Raw genomic sequence first — 19,677 nt, forward strand, 5'->3', positions numbered from 1 at the left:
ATGGAAATGGGTTTGGGTGGACTCCGAGAGTTGGTGATGGACAGGGAGACCTGGCGTGCTGTGGTTCATGGGGTCATGAACAGTCGGACACGACTGAGCGCCTGAACTGAACTGAACACATCTATCACCTCACATAGTTACACTTCTTTGTGTGCGATAAGAACTTTTAAGATCTACTCTTAGAAAATCTCAGGTACACTACACAGTACAAACTATAATTATCATGCTATACCTTACCTTCCCAGAATTTATTAGTCTCAAAACTGCAGCTTTGCCCAGGAATTCCCTGGCGGTTAAGAACTCTGTGCTTTCACTGCCAAAGGCCTGGGTTCCATCCCGTGTCAGGGAACTTAGATCCAACAAGCCACTAGGCTCAGCAAAAAAAAAAACACTGTGAAAATGTGTACTCTCTGACAACTTTCACTTCTGTCCCTGGTAACCACTAACCTGCTCTCTTTCTATGAGTTCAGTTTTTCTAGAGTCCACATGTTAGTGAGATCATATAGTAGCTGTCTTTGTCTGACTTATCGTAAATAGCAAAATGCCTTCAAGTTTCATCTATGTTGTTGCAAAGGGCAGGATTTCTTCTTTTTCATGGCTATGTAACATTCTATTGTGTATATACATACCACAGTATACCACATCTTCTTTATCCACTCATCTACTGGCATATACTTAGACTATTTTTGTGTCTTGGCTATTGTAAACAATACCACAAGGAACATGGAAGTGATTTCATTTCCTTCAGGTGTATAAGGATTGCTTTGGCCCTTAAGATCTTTTGTTGTTCCATACAAAATTTAGGATTTTTAAAAAATTTTGTAAAAATGCCTTTGGAATCTTGATAGGGGTTGCATTGAATTTATAGATGGCTTTGTGTAGTAGGGATTTTTTTAACAATATTAACTCTTCCAATCCATGACCATGGGATCTTTCCGTTTATTTGTGTCTTCTTCAATCTGTTTCATCAATGCCTTATAGATTTCCGTGTACAGATCTTTCACATCCTTGGTTAAATTATTTCATATCCTTGGTTAAATTAGTTCCTAAGTATTTTACTGTTTTTCATGTTATTGTAAGTGGAATTGTTTCCTTTAATTCCTTTCCAGATGATTTGCCGTTAGTGTATAGAAATATACAAAAATATCTAAAAATATCTCAATTCTAATGGTGCTTACTCTTTAGAGGGTCATCAGGGCCTATTCATGAAACAGTATGTACACAATAATTCATTCTATTCATCTCCAAGTCATAGGAAGTTGTATCATCCCCATCGCTAAAAGGATATAGGGTGGAATCATTTGGTAATGACAATTTTGAAGAGTAAGTCTGAACACTATGAGCTGATTCTGATATCTTCTTGAAATATGTAAGCAGGGAGGGAGACCCTGAAATAAAAAAATAGGTTAGAATAATAGTATTCTTAATGCCAGGAACATTTTAAAACATCATTTGGAAGACCACTGAACTACTTGCAAGAGATACAAATGGGTCACCTACATTCCTTCAGTAAGATGACACACATCAAAAAGGAAAAAGGATATCTGCAATTCAGTGTAACCAGTATGCATTGTAACAACAACAGTGATGATGATGATTAAATCTAATTATGGCGCCACCTATATCTTGAGCTTTCCTGGTGGCTCAGTGGTAAAAAATCTGCTCGCCAAACAGGGAATGCAGGTTTGATCCCTGGGTTGGGAAGATCCCCTGGAGATGGATATGGCAACCCACTCCAGTATTCTTGCCTGGGAAATCCCATGGACAGGGGAGCATGGCAGGCTATAGTACATGGATCACAAAAGAGTTGACCATCACCTATATCTTAGATCAGTTTATCCATTCCCTTTCCCCTCTTATTTGCCACAAAGAGGTTATCTTGCTCTCACATTTTAAAAAGATAAGTCAATAACTAAATTCAATATAAATGGCAAAGTGATGGTGAGAAGAGCACATATTAAAATAATCAGGAGAAAACTTTGAAGAAAGATGCTTCTTTTTGCATCAGAATCTGTCCATTGCAGTAACTTACTAAAATGATACAGTAGAGTTCCAGTGCATACAAGTTCATCCACAGAGGGGGATATCTTGGCCAGTGAGCTTCTTTCCCACGGGGGTAGTTGACAAAATTCCTCCAGCAGTACTCATACTCTAAGGAAACACAAATCTTGGTTCATTCAACACATACAACAGAAAGTTGAATCCAACTTAAAGATATACCATATATAAATCCCTCTGGCCTATTTCCTGCTGGAGAAGGGCTAGATTCTTCCAGCATCCCTAAAAAGAACTGGAATGGGTGGCCATTCCCTTCTCCAGGGGATCTTCCTGACTCAGGGATAGAACCTGGGTCTCCTGCTTTGCAGACAGATTCTTTACCTTCTGAGCGACCAGGGAAGTTTCCCAAAAGGAACTCAGCAATTCATTGTAAGATGGTAGAGAGGGGGCTTTGCTTGTGGCTCAGTGGTAAAGAATCCACTTGCCAATGCAGGAGATATGGTTCAGTCCCTGATCCGAAAGCCACAACTGTTGAACCTGTGCTCTAGAGCCCAGGAGGCACAACTACTGAAGGCTGAGCACCCTAGAGACCTTGCTCAGCAACAAGAGAAGCCACCACAATGAGAAGCCACAGCACCGCGAGTGGAGAAGAGCTCACGCAGTGACAAAGACCCAGCACAGCCAAAAATAAATTAATTAATTAATAAAATAAATAAGGAGCGAGGAAAAGAGCCATCTCTTTGATGCTTTCTTTGCTATGAATTTCAGAAGTGGGTTTTTATTTTACTTTGGGCTTTCACTTCTGAGACTTCCAGTCCGGGATAATCCAGTCTCCTGGCCTAGAAACATACCACCACCACCACAGCCTCTCATAAACACCTAAGATTCTTGGTGTGTTGTTTTCACCTGGGGCTCTCATGACTTGGATAGTCACACCGCTCTGAACCAGGTCTTTGAGTCCTTGCCGGTTTTGCGGATCCATGTGCTGGAAAAGCCGTGCTATGTAAATAACTAGGGTCACGTTAGGATGCTGATTCAAAAATTCTCTAATGGCCTTGGAGCATTCCCAGCAGGGACTCCAGGACAAGTACCAGAAGATGAAGCAGCGGATGGATGGGCAAAAATATCTTTCTGAAGCAATTTTTTCTATAAAATTGCGTTCAACATGCTTGGTGGTGTTTTTGCCCGAGTGTCGCCAGACGTCCCGGTTGTTGCCCCATTGGATTTCATAGAGCAGACAGGCCTCTTTACAGAATTTTCTGGGGTCAAAGGAGAATTCAAATTCCCAGGGTTCAATTCTTCTCCTGAAATATAATGTTGTCATGTCATCATTTGAGAGAAGACAAAAGGAGAGGAGGGTGGCAGAAGATGAGATGGTTAGATAGCATCACCAACTCAATGGGCACAAATTTGAGCAAACTCTGGGAGACAGTGAAGGACAGGGAAGCCTGGTGTGCTGTCATCCGTGGGGTCGCAAAGAGTCCGACATGACTTAGCGACTGAACAACAGAAATAATTTCTTCTCCTTTTCTATCAGGCAAACCTAAAACATGATATCTCAGGAATTTTTTTTCTATTCTGTATCTCAAAGTTATCTGGGGAGGTCTGTTTGCATTATCAGAGTTTCTCTCACAAACAGGGAAGAGGTTTTTCCCAACTCACGTTCTTGGGTTACCACTGTCTATTACCACTGCTTGGTAGTCTTGAATTCAGGTGTAAATATGTCTCTGTGTCTCTTTTAAAGTTTTCTTACTATATTCTAATCTTATTTATTTTGGCCTCACAGCTTACAGAATCTTAGTTTCCACCACTAGGGATTGAACCTGGGCCCTCTGTGGTGAATGCACTGACTCCTAACCACTGGACTGCCAGGGAAGTCCCTCTGAACTTTCTGTCTCACACTTAGAGGTGACCTGTCCCACTCAATCTTCATTATTCCTCAATGGAATAGTTTTTGGTTTTCTTTTTTCTTTTTCAGGTGTGGAATCCTCAAATTGCCAACAGGAGTCTATTACCAACTCTGAGAAGAAAGTAATTTAGCCTCGGGATTCTTCCACATTCAATTCTGTGTATACTAATTCCTCATAAGAAAGAAATTAAAATTTCTCTCGAGGACATCTTTAGACATAACACTCTCTGTGGGTCAAAGTTATGACTCAGGGAAAATTCAGAATTTTTCCAAGGACTCTGCAGTATGGTTGAGTCATAAGTGTATTACATTCTCATATTCTCCACTCATTCCTAAAGGATCACTTAATTTATTTTATAGAGTAATCCTTCCACCCATCAAGAGATAATATGTTCCCTGACAAATCTCTCTGTTCTAGACATGGATGAGGGCAGCGGGGAGGAAGGAGAGGGTGAGATGAATGGTGAGAGTAGCATGGAAGCGACTCAGGGAATGCAAACCAGGGCACTTTAACAACCTAGAGAAGTGGGATGGGGTGGGAGGTGGGAGGGAGGTTCAAGAGGGAAAGGACACATGTACATCTATGGCTAATTCATGTTGATGTATGGCAGAAATGAAACCAATATTGTAAAGCAATCATCAATCAATTAAAAATAAATGCAGTTTTTAAATAGGTCTAGGAAATTGCCTGGCAGTCCAGTGCTTAGGACTCCATTCTTCCATTGCTGGGGGACCTGGGTTCAATCCTTGATTGGGAAACTAAGATCTCCCAAACTATGTGGAATGGTAAAATTAAAAAAAAAAAAAAAAGGTCTAGAAAAGGGGCATAGGGTTTAAAATAGGAAGATCAAAGTGACAAACCAGTTTGCTGAAGTTTTCACTAATTTCTATGAAAACTTGTGATTTAAAGGGAGAAAAACAATAGTAAGAGAAGAACAAAGGAGAGCTGGAAGATACTTGTTTTCAACTGAAACCAAAAGGCATAGGAGGGAAGACACAGGAAGCAATAGTAAGCGTAAGGAATGGAGTTGCAAAAACAAAGAATGGGAGCATCAGAAAAGAGCAAAGGAACAATAAGGAAATTATAGTCCTCCCCCTCCTAAATGCTCATCTATTCTGGGTTGAATTAAATGTGCACTATGATAGTAGAATTCTTACCTCAATGTGGGATCTCCCGCTGAAGGACCTGTTGACCAAGAGAGGATCATGTCAAGTAACACCCATATGTACAAATCGAACCACTAAGAAAAAAGGCCCTGTTCTTCTAAATCCACCAATCATATCAGAAAATGCAGTTGGAAGATTCTGTCTTGGAATTTCCCTGGTGGACCAGTGGTTAAAACTCCCTGCTTGCACTGCAGGGGCAGGGGTGCAATCTCTGCTTTCGAACCTAAGATGTGGCATACCGCACGGTGTGGCCAGAATCAAAAGCCAACACACACAAAAAGGTATCAGGTGCCAAGTAAATGTGTCTAAAGCACTGTTTTAGTCATCTCTATGTTATTCACAGGGCTTCCCAGGTTGCTCAGTGGTAAAGAATCTGCCTGCCGATGTGGGAACTGCAGGAGACTCGGGTTTGATCCCTGGGTCTGGAAGATCCCCTGGAGGGGGAAATGGCAACCCACTCCAGTATTCTTGCCTGAGAAATCCCATGGAAAGAAAAGCCTGGTGGGCTATAGTCCACGGGGCTGCAAAAAGTCACACACAATTGAACACGCACGCATGCTAGTCACAAATTCTCCAAATATTTTGTCTTATTAAAAAAAATACACAGTAAACTATTAAAAACCATAATGGAAAAGAAAAAAATCTAAAATAAAAAAAAAATCAACCTCAATTTCCTTAGCTGGGCATTCAAGGCTGTCAACAATATGTCTTCAAATTTGTTTTTGAGGGTAGGCAGAGGGATAAATTTGGGAGATTGGAATTGACATACACACATTACTATATATAAAATAGATAATAAGGACCTACACTGTATAGCGCAGGGAACTCTACTCAGTGCTCTGTAATGACCTATATGGGAATAAATCTAAAAGGAGTGCATGTATATATATAACTGTTTCACTGTGCTGTACACTTGAACCTAACACAACATTGTAAAGCAACTATAGTCCAATTTAAAAAAAAGCAAATTTGCTTTCTAATCACATTGCTGATTGCTTCCAAAAACTCTTCTGTAGCCTAATCAATTCATTCATTATATTCCACACACAATCTTTGGAAAATTCTCTTAAACTCCTGGTGTCAGTCAAACAGGAATCTCCTTCTCTTTGCCAACCAAAATTCTGCCCTTTCAAGACCAAGTTCAAAACCCACCTCATCTGAAAATCATTTCCTTCCACCACCTGGTGTTCTTCCTTCCCCACGAATTTTTCTAACACTAAGTAATGGAACCTTAAATAATCCATTAATATGCCCTGGTGCTAGAACTTCAGCTGCTATCTTAAATTTTCATCTAGGAGTCATATTTTTTAACTTAAGTCTTTTTATTATGATGAAACAAGCATCTGATCAAAATCATTTACAGTATGAACAGGTGGTATTAATAATCACACCACCACCGATAAGAACTCCTGTTTAAGAATAATAGGAAGATATTAATAAATAGGAAAGTTGGAAAATGTTCATGAATACAAGCATGAACCAGACACATACACACACACATATAGGCAAGCACACACAGAGTTTTGGAGTTTTTCAAGAATATGAAGATTTCGGGCCCCCGACCATTTACCTCTGTCAGAAGCCATGGTGCTCTGTCTCTGGACTTTTTCCTCTGGAGTTATATTGTGCTAATTGCTGCTGCCAGCAACTTGCCCGAACATAGTTTCTGCAGGTGTGACCACTGCCACCTGTTTGATCAGAGGATGACTCATTCCTGAGTCTCAGGCAGATACTAGGTATCTAGACCGTACAGAGATCAAACTAGTCAATCCTAAAAGAAACCAACTCTGACTGTTGCTGAAGCTGAAGCTCCAATACTTTGGCCACTTGATGCAAAGAGCCGACTCATTGGAAAAGACTCTGATGCTGGGAAAGGTTGAAGGCAAATGGAATAGGGGGTGGCAGAGGATGAGATGGTTAGATAGCATCACCAACTAAATGGACAAACTCTGGGAGATGGTGAAGGACAGGAAAGCCTGGCATGCTGCAGTCCATGGGGTCACAAAGAGTTGGCCATGACTTAGTGATTGAACAACAACAACAACAACAGACTGTGCAGATAGGTAGCAGATGAAGAGGGCAGTTGGTGGGGGTCGATAAGAAAGCTTAGGATGCAGATAATTAATCTTGTAGCCTAATTCACTGCGGATGAATGTAGGGATATCTCCCTTTAAAGTTAAAACAAGACTGACACATCGCTGTTTACTGGAGAGAAGAGAGGAAGAAGAAAAGGAAGAGCCAATTGGCTTGGTTCTGTGACCTGAAGGTTTTCATTGGTATGTGGTGAAACAGTGAGGCCTTGCCCTTCTGCCATTATTCATTAATTTCTAACTTCCTCTTATTTTGCTCTTCACCCCAGAATCTCTTGGAAAGGGGAGGGGCATTACAGATGCAAAATCAAAAGAACTTTGGTCTCTGAGTCAGGGAATTATAACTAAACAAGTTTCAGGTGATTTCTCTTGCTTCATGAAGCTAAGATTAAGTGTATGGCCCCATCCACTTCCGCTTCCTTATCTGCCTTGAAGAAATGAATACTATACTCCCTATCGCCTTTGCCTCCTGTTGCCTGAACTCTGAGTTCAGCTCCTCTGGGTTTGAGCAAACACACTCCCAGAATTGAGGTCACCCTCAAGACCTAAGGCTCTCTCTAGAGCTTCCCTGGTGGCATAGAAAGTAAAAAATCAGTCTGAAATGTGGGAGACCTGGGTTCTATCCCTGGATTGGGAAGACCCCCTGGAAGAAGGCATGGCAACCCTCTCCTGGAGAATCCCCATGGACAGAGGGGCCTGGAAGGCTCATGGGGTGGCAGAGTCAGACACGACTGAACAACTAAGCACAACACAGGGTCTCAGAACTACAGCCCCTGTACTTTAAGTCTCAAATTCTATGAACCCTACACCTAAGCTCTAAACATAAGATTTTCTTAATCACAAAATCAAGCTGGAGCTGGACAAGATGAAGCAGATGTTTGGAGTGGCAGGCGATAGTTTTGAAGAAGGGGCAGAAATGCCACATCATAACTAAAGGTCCTTCAGGAGCCAAGTCCATGGGGTCACAAATAGTCGGACACAACTGAGCGACTGAACTGAACTGATCCCTGGAACGTATACATATGTTGCCTTACAGTAGCACAGTAAACTTTGCAGACTGACTAAGGTATGAATCTTGCAGTAAGATCAACCTGAATTATACAACTGGTCTCAGTCTTAAAGACTTTTATTTATTTATTTTTCTGGCTGCACTTCTTGGCACGCAGAACTTCCCTGACCAGAGATTGAACAGTGGAAATACAGAATCTTAAGCAGTGGACCCCTAGGGAAGTCCAAAGACTTTTATAAAAGGTAGGCAAAGGTCTTCCCAGGTGGTTCGGTGGTAATGAATCTGTCTACCAATGCAGGAGACATGCGTTCTATCCCTGATCCTGGAAGATCCCACGTGCCCCTAAGCTACAACTATTGAAGCCTGTGCTCTAGAGCCAGGGAACCACAACTACTGAGCTAACAAGCCATAGAGCCTGTGCTACACAACAAAAGAAGCCACCGAAATGAGAAGCCCCTGGCCACAACAACTAGAGAAAAGCCCACACAGCAATGGAGATCCAGCACAGCCAAAAATATAAATAAATAATTTCTAAAAACAAAAAAAATGTAAGGAACGAAATTGGGTCATTTGCAGAGCTGTGGATGGACCTAGAGTCTATCATACAGAGGGAAGTAAGTCAGAAAAACAGGTGTGTTAGTCCTTCAGTTGTGTCCAACTCTTTGGGAACCTATGAACTCTAGCCCACTAGGCTCTCTGTCTGTGAGATTTCCTAAGCAAGAATACCAGAGTGGGTTGCTATTCCCGTCTCGAGGGGATCTTCCCAACCCCGGGATTGAATCCAGGTCTCCCATGTTGCAGGAGCATTCTTTACCACCAGAGCTACCAGAGAAAAACAGGTATTACATATTAACACAAATATGTGGAATCTAGAAAAATGGTGCAGATGAACATATTTGCAGGGCAGGATTAGGGATGCAGATGCAGAGAATGGACACATGGACACAGGGAGGAAGGGGACAATGGGATGAATTGGGAGCAGGCTTGAAATAAATATACCAGCATGTGTAACAGAGATAGCCAGTGGGAACCTGCTGTTATAGCACAGGGAGCTCCGATTGGTGCTCTGTGATGACCTAGAGGGGTGGGATGGGGTGAGGACTGCAGGAGGCCCAAGAGAGAGGGATATATAGCTGGTCAGGGATCAAGACCATCCCCAAGAAAAAGAAATGCAAAAAAGCAAAACGGCTGTCTGAGGAGGCCTTAAAAATAGCTGTGAAAAGAAGAGAAGTGAAAAGCAAAGGAGAAAAGGAAAGATATAAGCATCTGAATGCAGAGTTCCAAAGAATAGCAAGAAGAGATAAGAATGCCTTCCTCAGCGACCAATGCAAAGAAATAGAGGAAATCAACAGAATGGGAAAGACCAGAGATCTCTTCAAGAAAATTAGAGATACCAAGGGAACATTTCATGCACAGATGGGCTCAATAAAGGACAGAAATGGTATGGACCTAAAAGAAGCAGAAGATATTAAGAAGAGGTGGCAAGAATACACAGAAGAACTGTACAAAAAAGATCTTCACAACCCAGATAATCACGATGGTGTGATCACTCACCTAGAGCCAGACATCCTGGAATGTGAAGTCAAGTGGGTCTTAGGAACCATCACTATGAACAAAGCTAGTGGGGGTGATGAAATTCCAGTTGAGCTATTTCAAATCCTAAAAGATGATACTGTGAAAGTGCTGCCCTCAATATGCCAGCAAATTTGGAAAACTCAGCAGTGGCCACAGGACTAGAAATGGTCAGTTTTCATTCCGGTCCCAAAGAAAGGCAATGCCAAAGAATGCTCAAATGACCACACAATTGCACTCATCTCACACACTAGTAACGGAGAAGGCAATGGCACCCCACTCCAGTGCTTTTGCCTGGAGAATCCCATGGATGGAAGAGCCTGGTAGGCTGCAGTCCATGGGGTCGCTAGAGTCAGACATGACTGAGTGGCTTCACTTTCACTTTTCACTTTCATACATTGGAGAAGGAAATGACAACCCACTCCAGTGTTCTTGCCCAGAGAATCCCAGGGACGGGGAAGTCTGGTGGGCTGCCGTCTATGGGGTTGCACAGAGTCGGACATGACTGAAGTGACTTAGCAGCAGCAGCAGCACACGCTAGTAAAGTAATGCTCAAAATTCTCTAAGCCAGGCTTTAACAACATGTGAATCGTGAAATTCCAGATGTTCAAGCTGGTTTTAGAAAAGGCAGAGGAACTAGAGATCAAATTGCCAACATCCGCTGGATCATTGAAAAAGCAAGAGAGTTCCAGAAAAACCTCTATTTCTGCTTTATTGACTATGCCAGAGCCTTTGACTGTGTGGGTCACAATAAACTGTGGAAAATTCTGAAAGAGATGGGAATACCAGACCACCTGACTGGCCTCTTGAGAAACCTGTATGCAGGTCAGGAAGTAACAGTTAGAACTGGACATGGAACAACAGACTGCTTCCAAATAGGGAAAGGAGTACATCAAGGCTGTATATTGTCACCCTGCTTATTTAACTTATATACAGAGTACATCATGAGAAATGCTGGGCTGGAGGAAGCACAAGCTGGAATCAAGATTGCTGGGAGAAATATCAATAACCTCAGACATACAAATGAGACTACCCTTATGGCAGAAAGTGAAGAAGAACTAAAGAGCCTCTTGATGAAAGTGAAAGAGGAGCGTGAAAAAGTTGGCTTAAAACTCAACATTCAGAAAACTAAGATCATGGCATCTGGTCCCATCATTTCATGGCAAATAGATGGAGAAACAGTGGAAACAGTAACAGACGTTTTTTGGGGCTCCAAAATCATTGCGGGTGGTGACTGAAGCCATGAAATTAAAAGACACTTGCTCCTTGAAAGAAAAATTATGACCATCCTAGACAGCATATTAAAAAGCAGAGACATTACTTTGCCAACAACGGTCTGTCTAGTCAAGGCTATGGTTTTTCCAGTGGTCATGTATGGATGTGAGAGTTGGACTATAAAGAAAGCTGAGTGTCGAAGAATTGACACTTTTGAACTGTGGTGTTGGAGAAGACTCTTGAGAGCCCCTTGGACTGCAAGGAGATCCAACCAGTCCATCCTAAAGGAAATCAGTCCTAAATGTTCATTGGAAGGACTGATGTTGAAGCTGAAACTCCAATACTTTGGCCACCTGATAGGAAGTGTTGACTCATTTGAAAAGACCCTCATGCTGGGAAAGATTGAAGGCAAGAGGAGAAGGGGGTGACAGAGGATGAGATGGTTGGATGGTATCACCAATTCAATGGAAATGAGTTTGAGTAAACTCCAGGAGTTGGTGATGGACAGGGAGGCCTGGCGTGCTGCAGTCCATAAGGTCGCAAAGAGTTGGACGTGACTAAGCGACTGAACTGAACTGAACTGATAGCTGATTCAGTTCATTGTCCAGCAGAAACTAACACAACGTTGTAAAGCAATTATACTCCAATTAAAAATATATAAATATTCAATTTAGGTCAGTGTCCTGTTCCTGTTATACATTTTAAAAAAACACATAAACATATATGTTTGTAATCACTCCATAATCAAGATATTTAAGCTTGTCACCACTGCCCCAAATTTTCATGTTTGTTTGCAGTCAGTCCTTCTACTCCCAGTCCTCAGTTCAGTTGAGTCACTCAGTCATGTCCGACCCTTTGTGAGCCCATGAATCACAGAACACCAGGCCTCCCTGTCCATCACCAACTCCTGGAGTTTACTCAAACTCACATCCATCAAGTCAGTGATGCCATCCAGACATCTCATCCTCTGTCGTCCTCTTCTCCTCCTGCCCCCAATCCCTCTGAGTATCAGGGTCTTTTCCAATGAGTCAACTCTTCACATGAGGTGACCAAAGTATTGGAGTTTCAGCCTCAGCATCAGTCCCACCAATGAACACCCAGGACTGGTCTCCTTTAGGATGGACTGGTTGGATCTCCTTGCAGTCCAAGGGACTCTCAAGAGTCTTCTCCAACACCACAGTTCAAAAGCATCAATTCCTTGGCACTCAGCTTTCTTCACAGTCCAACTCTCACATCCATACATGACCGCTGGAAAAACCATAGCCTTGACTAGACAGACCTTTGTTGGCAAAGTAATACCTCTGCTTTTTAATATGCTATCTAGGTTGGTCATAACTTTCCTTCCAAGGAGTAAGTGTCTTTTAATTTCACGGCTGCAGTCACCATCTGCAGTGATTTTTGGAGCCCCCCCAAAATAAAGTCTGATGCTGTTTCCACTGTTTCCCCATCTATTTCCCATGAAGTGATGGGACCAGATGCCATGATCTTAGTTTTCTGAATGTTGAGTTTTAAGCCAACTTTTTCATGCTCCTCTTTCACTTTCATCAAGAGGCTTTTGAGTTCCTCTTCACTTTCTGCCATAAGGGTGGTGTTATCTGCATATCTGAGGTTATTGATATTTCTCCCAGCAATCTTGATTCCAGCTTGTGCTTCTTCCAGCTCAGCGTTTCTCATGATGTACTCTGCATAGAAGTTAAATAAGCAGGGTGACAAAATACAGCCTTGACGTACTCCTTTTCCTATTTGGAAGCAGTCTGTTGTTCCATGTCCAGTTCTAACTGTTGCTTCCTGACCTGCATATAGGTTTCTCAAGAGGCAGGTCAGGTGGTCTGGTATTCCCATCTCTTTCAGAATTTTCCACACTCCCAGTCCTAGGCAACCACTAATGTTTCTATCACTAAAGATTAGTTTGGATTCTTCTATAATTTCATTCAAAAGGAATCATATAATGTGTCAAACTTTGATGATTGCTTTTGTAAAATAAAATTCACATTTATGGCAAGACAAGAAAAATTTAAACTTAAAAATTCTTCTCTGGGACTTTTCTGGTGGTATAGTGGATGAGAATCCACCTGCCAATGCAGGGGACACAGGTTCAATACCTTGTCCAGGAAGATTCCAGAAGCCCTGCAATGGCTAAGCCCAAGTACTTAGAGCCCCAGCTCTGCAACAAAAGAAGCCACCACAGTAAGAAACCTGAGCAATGCAGTGAAGAGTAGATTCCACTCACTGCAACTAGAGAGTAGCCCACGTGCAGCAACAAAGATCCAGGGCAACTGAAAATGAAAATAAATTTTTTAAAAATCTCTACCCTTTGACCTCACCCCTCTCCACACTGTGAATTGTGTGTCTACATTATGCATGAACCAAATCTCCCCCATTGGCAGGAATACCTGCTCAACCATGAACTGCAAATCCTAGCATCAATAAGACAACTCCTTAAAAGATAACATTCCTTCTTGATCTTGTCACAGGACCCACCACAATGGGGTTTAAATCTGGGTTATGTAAACTGTCATTTAAGGTACAGCCCTCTGTCTCAAAAAACTTACAGGAACTATGTCTCAACTTCTTATAAGCAGAATGATTCTAAGAGCTTCCTGGGTTATAATCCTCAAATTTGTCTGCAATAAAATTTTTCAATTCTTTCTTGGATGAACTGATTAATTTTTCATCAACACATTTTTTGCTCAACTACTTTGTGAAATTGATCTACATGATTAGGTGTATCAGTGGTTCATTTCTTTCTATTTCTGGAATTCCATTATAGGGTTATGTTACAATTTATTTATTTATTTATCCTTCAGTGGACTTAGGCTAATTTTGCAGTTTTAGGCTATGGTGAAGAAAGATGATGTGAACACTGTGTACAATTCTTTGTGTAACGTTTTTTATTTTCTTCTCTTGGGTAAAGAAACTGGGAGTGAAATTGTTGGATCAAATAGGTAAGCATTTAACTTTTAAGAATATTATTGGGCTGTTATAATACTTTACACTCCTACCAGGAGGAAATGAATATCCGAGTCATTTGATGTCCTCCCCAACACTTGGTCAGCCTTTCTAGTTGCAGTAATTTCTGTGGGTATGTAGATTTTAATTTACATCTCCCTGGTTCTTAATGATGTTGAGCATCTTTTCATGTGCCTGTTAATTATTTATAGATCTTTTTCCTGGAGAAGGAAATGGCAACCCACTCCAGTATTCTTGCCTGGAGAATCCCATAGACAGAGGAGCCTGGCAGGCTACAGTCCATGGGGTCGCAAGAGTCGGACACGACTTAGTGCACTGTCTCACCCCAGAGATCCTGCCACATATACCACAAAAACCAAACATCCCCCAATGACCTTGGCCCCACTGTTCCAATCACTCCCAGGTGGGAATTCAGGCACATGTCCACAGAGGTCACAGACAACATACATACGGTTCTGTTATGTCCCATATATTACCCTTTCATGTCCCAAGGAAGACATTTTCTCTTAGAGATTTTCATTTAGTGTATCTTTAAAAAAATCTTGTGTTAAACTTGCCTCCATCTTTTTCTTGGGTAAGGACAACCCAGAAATGGCCCTTTTGTGTCTGTGATGTTGCCATTCACAGCTTTCTTGATAGGCCTAGTACAATCTTGAGAACAGGGTTGCTGTATGCTGAATGTCAGACGGTAGCTCTTAGCTTTGCCTATCTTAGGTAGTTACGCTGTGCATTTTTTATTGGTGTACCATGTTTGATTTGTCCCTAATACCTTTGAAGTTTTTCTGAGAAATGAATAATGCAACATGAACTTATTAAAATACATTTTAAGCCTTTTAAAAAAAAAAAAAAAATTATTTATAGATCTTTTTTTCTGCCATACACATATGATAAAGGAATTGTATCTAAAATATGTATAGAATTCTTACAAATTAGTAAGGGGATAAAAATAAAAAAAGGACCTGTATATATACTGTATATATGTATATATGCTTTCTGTATATATATTTTCTTTAGTATATACCTGTATATATACTGTATATATTTATATGTATCTATCTATATATATCTGTATGTATATTTTCCTTAGTCTCTGACTTGAATTTTCATTTCCTTAATGGTGTCTTTTGAAGAATAAATGTTCTTAATTTGGGGGAAGTTCAATTTATCAATTTTTTTTTAATGGTTAGTGCCTTTTGGATCTTGTCTACCAAGTCATTACCTACTCAAACGACACAAAGATATTCTATTCTCCTATATTTTCTAGTATTCATAGTTTTGGTTTTAGCTTTTATATTAGGTCTACAATCCATTTTTTTGTTTGTGGTGTGATGTTAAGAGACAGAGTTGACTTTTGTTCATATGGATATTACATATTACTCAGCTAGAGCTACCACAAAATGGATGGGTTAAACTATAAAAATTTTATTTTCTCAGACTTCTGAAGGTTAGAAGTGCAAGATCAAAGTTCCAACCAATCTGGTTCTGGTGAGAACTTACAGCCTCGTAGACACAGCCTTTTTGCTGTGTTCTCACCTGAGCTTGCAGGTTTCCCTGGTAGCTCAGATGGTAAAGAACCTGCCTGCCATGTAGGAGACGGGTTCAATTCTTGAGTCAAGAAGATCCCCTGGAGAAGGAAATGGCAACCCATTCCACTATTTTTGCCTGGAGTATCCCATGGACAGAGGAGCCTGACGGGCTACAGTCCATGGGGTCCATGGGGTAGCAAAGAGTCGAACATGACTGAGCAACCAACACTTTCAATTTTAGTTGTGTGTGCAGCCTGAAGGGTGGGGAGCTCTCTTCTTACAAGCACACTAATCCTCTTAGATTAGGGTTCCACCCTTACAAGCTCATTTAACCTGTAGTTTCTCAGATGCTCCCATTTTCAAATATAGCCACATTAGGGGTTAGAACTTCAATGGAAGAATTTGGCAGGGGGATTTCCCCAGCAATCCAGTGGTTAAGAATCCACACTTTCAGTGCAAAGGGTGTAGGTTCCATCCCTGGTTGGGAAACTGGGATCCCACTCTAGCCCACAATTCTCCAGACAAGAATACTGGAGTAGGTTGCCATGCCTTCCTCCAGGTGATCTTCCCAACCCAGGATCTAACCTTTAAACATGCTATGTTCTTTCAGTTACTTAGGTATTAGTTTCACTTAGCAATGTTTTGTGATATTCAGTATGTGTCTTGTATAGTTTATTAAAATTATCCCATAGTGTTTCATGGTTTTAATTTGATTATAAGTGGTATTGGCTTTTTTTTTTTTAATTTCATTTTCTAACTCTTCATTGATAGTATAGAATTGATTTTTGTATATTCACCTTGTAACTTTTCATAAGAAATGTAACCTTTGTTTAGGTTCTTCTGACTGGTCTAAGAATTAAACTGACATGAGACATATAACAGGAGAAAATCAAACAAAAGTTTGACATCTATACATGGGGGACACAGGAATAGGAAATGGCAACCCACTCCAGCATTCTGCCTGGAAAATCCCATGGGCTCTTGCCCACCAGGCTGGTGGGCAAGAGCCCATGGGGGTCACAACGAGTCCTTTATGACTGAGCATGTATGCATACATGGGAGAGACCCAGGAAAATAGAATCACCTGTCACAATGGCCAAAGCCCTCACATCAGCTAAAGACAAAAGAAGATTCTGGGATAGTGGTTTGGGACCTCAAAGGTGTAGATCCATTCTAAGTCACTTCAGTCGTGTCCAACTCTTTGCGACCCTATAGACTGTAATTCTCCAGGCTCCTCTGTCCATGGGATTCTCCAGGGAAGAATACTGGAGTGGGTTGCCATTTCCTTCTCCAGCGACCTCAAACGGGAGGGAGATAATTCACAGAGAAATGAAAAACCACATGGTAAAGAGATGTTTGCCGAGCTGTACAGAGACAATGGGATCCAGAGTGGATTCTCATCTCTAGGTCCTGCTCAGTCTCGCTCCACCACACTCAACCCATATTCTTGGCAGATATTTCTGGTGACAGCTCTATTCTGGAAAAGGCCCTTTATCTCAATTCTTTAGACAGCTAAGGGGGAAAGTCAAAGTTTCTGGTTGAGTTTTTATTTGTTTGAGACTTTGATTGTTTTCAACTTGAAATAATCCACATGCCAAAGAGACATTTGAGAGGGGTGTATTTTGCTCCCCTAAATAACCAACCGGTGAATTTGCTAACTTCACTTATTCCTAATTTTTTCTTTCTTTTTTTTTTTTGGTAGATTCTTTAGGCTTTTCCAAAGATTATGCTGTCTGCAAATATAGACAGTCTAACTTCTTTTCCAACAAGTGTGCCTTTTTATTTCTTCTTTTTGTCTTATTGGAATGGTTAAGGATACCAATAAAATCTTCAGTGGAGAAGGTAATAGGGAATGTCCTTACTTATTCCCAATCATAGGGGTATTTAGAAACAAAATTTGAGAAAATTTGAAAATCTAATTGGCTTTTTTTAAACTTCTCTCTCTCTCTCTTTTTTTTTTTTTGCCGAGCTATATCTTTGTTGCACAAGAGCTTCTCTCTCTCTTTCTTAAAGGGCTTCTCTAATTACAGCACATGGGCTTAGTTTCCTCAAGGCATGTGGGCTCTTATTTCTGAAACCACTTCTTCTGCATTGGAAGGTGGATTCTTAACCAGTAGACCACCAGGGAAGTCCCTAATTGGTCTTATTAAAAGATTCATGAATTGGGCAACATCCTGCCTAGCCAGTCAAGAGAAAGGAGCTCCAAAGCACTCCAGAAGAGGAAAGATTTTTAATAGCAGGGAGGATGTGGGACAAGGAAATCATAAATGAACTGGTTCTTTCTGGCAAGGTTACTTCCTTTGGGGGAATAAAAGGTCTATTAGGCACATTACTTCTCTGGTGCTGACAGGGAAATTCCAGACTGACCTGGTAAGATTACATTCCTAGGCAAGGTCGAAACTGCATTTAGTTTAGGTAGCTATCAAGTCTTGGTTTAATAATGTGGGCTTAACATAAGTGACTATATTTGGGGTTTATAATTTCTTAACAGGGGGAAGCATTCAGCTGTTCTTTTTTTTTTTTGGCCACGCCATGTGGCTTGTGGGATCTTAGTTCCCTGCCAGGGATTGAACTCAGACCACAGCAGTGAAAGCGCCCAGTCCTAATCATTGGATCTCCAGGGACTTGCCTCTGTTATTCATTTTTAAGTGTGATGTTAGTTATAGGTTTCTCACAGGTGCCCTTCATCAAGCTAAAGAATATTTTCTCTACTTTTTTAGAGTTTAATCACCAACAGTTGTCATATTATTTGTCATATTATTGTTGTTGCATGTATTGGGATGATTAAATAATTTCTCATTTTATTCTGTTAATGTTCAATTGCTACATAGTATTGTTTTATTCATATCTATGGTTTTATTGCCTTTCTCTTAATTTTGATTTTTTCTCTATTTATATATATATAAAATAAATCATATATATATATATTTTTTTTTTTTTAACTGCTGCAATGCATAACTTTCAGGATCTTAGTTTCCCAACCAGGGGTTGAACCCAGGGCCAGGGCAGTGAAAGTGACCAGTCCTCACCTCTGGACCACCAGGGAATTCCCTTCTCTTTTTATCCTTTGAAGCACATGCAAGGCCTCTACATGGAAATAAAGCTACTCATCTACGGTCAACTGGTTATATGTATTTTCTTTTTAGTTTTTAATTGAGGCAAACAAATACATAAAATTTAGTATCTGAATAGGAGGAATGGTCACTGAGGGTAAAGGAATGAATATACAGAAAATCCAATATTAATAAACACCTTGGGGGACTTCCCTGGTGTTCAAGACTTCTTCCAATGCAGGGTTCTTCCAATGCAGGTGCTATCCCTGGTCAGGGAGCTAAGATCCTACATGCCTCATGGCCAAAAAAACCAAAGGTAAGCAGAAGCAAAAATGTAACAGATTCAATAAAGACTTTAAAAAACAACAATAACAAAAAACACCTAGGGAAAAAGGCTCAGTGCAAGAGATAATAATGTCTCCTATCTCAATTATGCCAGATATCTGAAAGGGTGAAGCTGTCCATCTACTGAGATCACTACTGCTTTGGGGATCCTCACAAGATCTCCACCGAAAGCCTGCTAGCCTGAGTAACCTCCCCTGAGAGACATTGTCACAGGATATGATAACAGACCACGGTAATTATTAATGACCAAATGAAACTTTGGTAAGTTGCCCATAGATTTTTATTTGTCTGAGTGATTTGCTGTAAGGAACCCAAGTTCTAAGAGAGTGGATATTGTAATACTTTGATATATAGATAGTCAAAAAGCACATGAAAAGATGCTCAACATGATTAATCACCAGGAAACTACAAAACCACAATGAAATACAACTTCTTAATTACCAGGATGGTTATAATTAAAATATTTTTTATTTTAATTATATAAAGAATATAAAGAATTCACCTAATGAGTTTACTGATGATTTTATAAGCTGTAAACTAGTATTCAATCATAATAATACATGAGGAATTACAGCTGTGAATCTGTGTTTGTATTTTCCTCTGTAACACTCTCCAAGTCCATGACAGTTATGATAAAGCTATTTTGCATGACTGTTGTGTGTTTCACTGTCCAGGCTTTTTCTGTGTCACTGACCTTGATGTCTCCATTTTTTCCATCAATTTCTGATTGAATCAAATGAATACTAGAGATAAATTTAATCTTTTTCTCAAATACTTACTATAAGAAGATGTGACTGTAAAATAATTACAATATCCTGTTCAA

At 40.5% G+C, this 19,677-nt stretch overlaps 1 protein-coding gene across 1 annotated transcript; it reads right to left on the reverse strand.

The window, feature by feature from the left end:
- Positions 1 to 921: 921 nt before the first annotated feature.
- Positions 922 to 6,736, reverse strand: APOBEC1 (apolipoprotein B mRNA editing enzyme catalytic subunit 1). Its single transcript, XM_019959946.2, has 5 exons — positions 6,645 to 6,736; positions 5,066 to 5,093; positions 2,905 to 3,302; positions 2,033 to 2,151; positions 922 to 1,388 (listed from the first exon to the last, which is right to left on the reverse strand). Exons 1-5 carry the CDS (start codon positions 6,658 to 6,660, stop codon positions 1,239 to 1,241), a joined length of 711 nt encoding a protein of 236 aa, XP_019815505.2. The 5' UTR covers positions 6,661 to 6,736; the 3' UTR covers positions 922 to 1,238.
- Between the last annotated feature and the right edge of the window lie 12,941 nt (positions 6,737 to 19,677).

The sequence above is a fragment of the Bos indicus genome, chromosome 5 (genome assembly GCF_029378745.1).
Source record: "Bos indicus isolate NIAB-ARS_2022 breed Sahiwal x Tharparkar chromosome 5, NIAB-ARS_B.indTharparkar_mat_pri_1.0, whole genome shotgun sequence".
Taxonomy (NCBI): Eukaryota; Metazoa; Chordata; class Mammalia; order Artiodactyla; family Bovidae; genus Bos; species Bos indicus.

What these genes read in the sequence shown, in the direction of transcription:
- APOBEC1 (XM_019959946.2), bottom strand. An exon ending in CCAAGTCATGAGAGCCCCAG is followed by an intron (nt 2,152 to 2,904) that starts GTGAAAACAACA and finishes GTGTTTCCTTAG; the next exon opens with AGTATGAGTACTGCTGGAGG. An exon ending in AACTCTACTGTATCATTTTA is followed by an intron (nt 1,389 to 2,032) that starts GTAAGTTACTGC and finishes TTTTTATTTCAG; the next exon opens with GGTCTCCCTCCCTGCTTACA.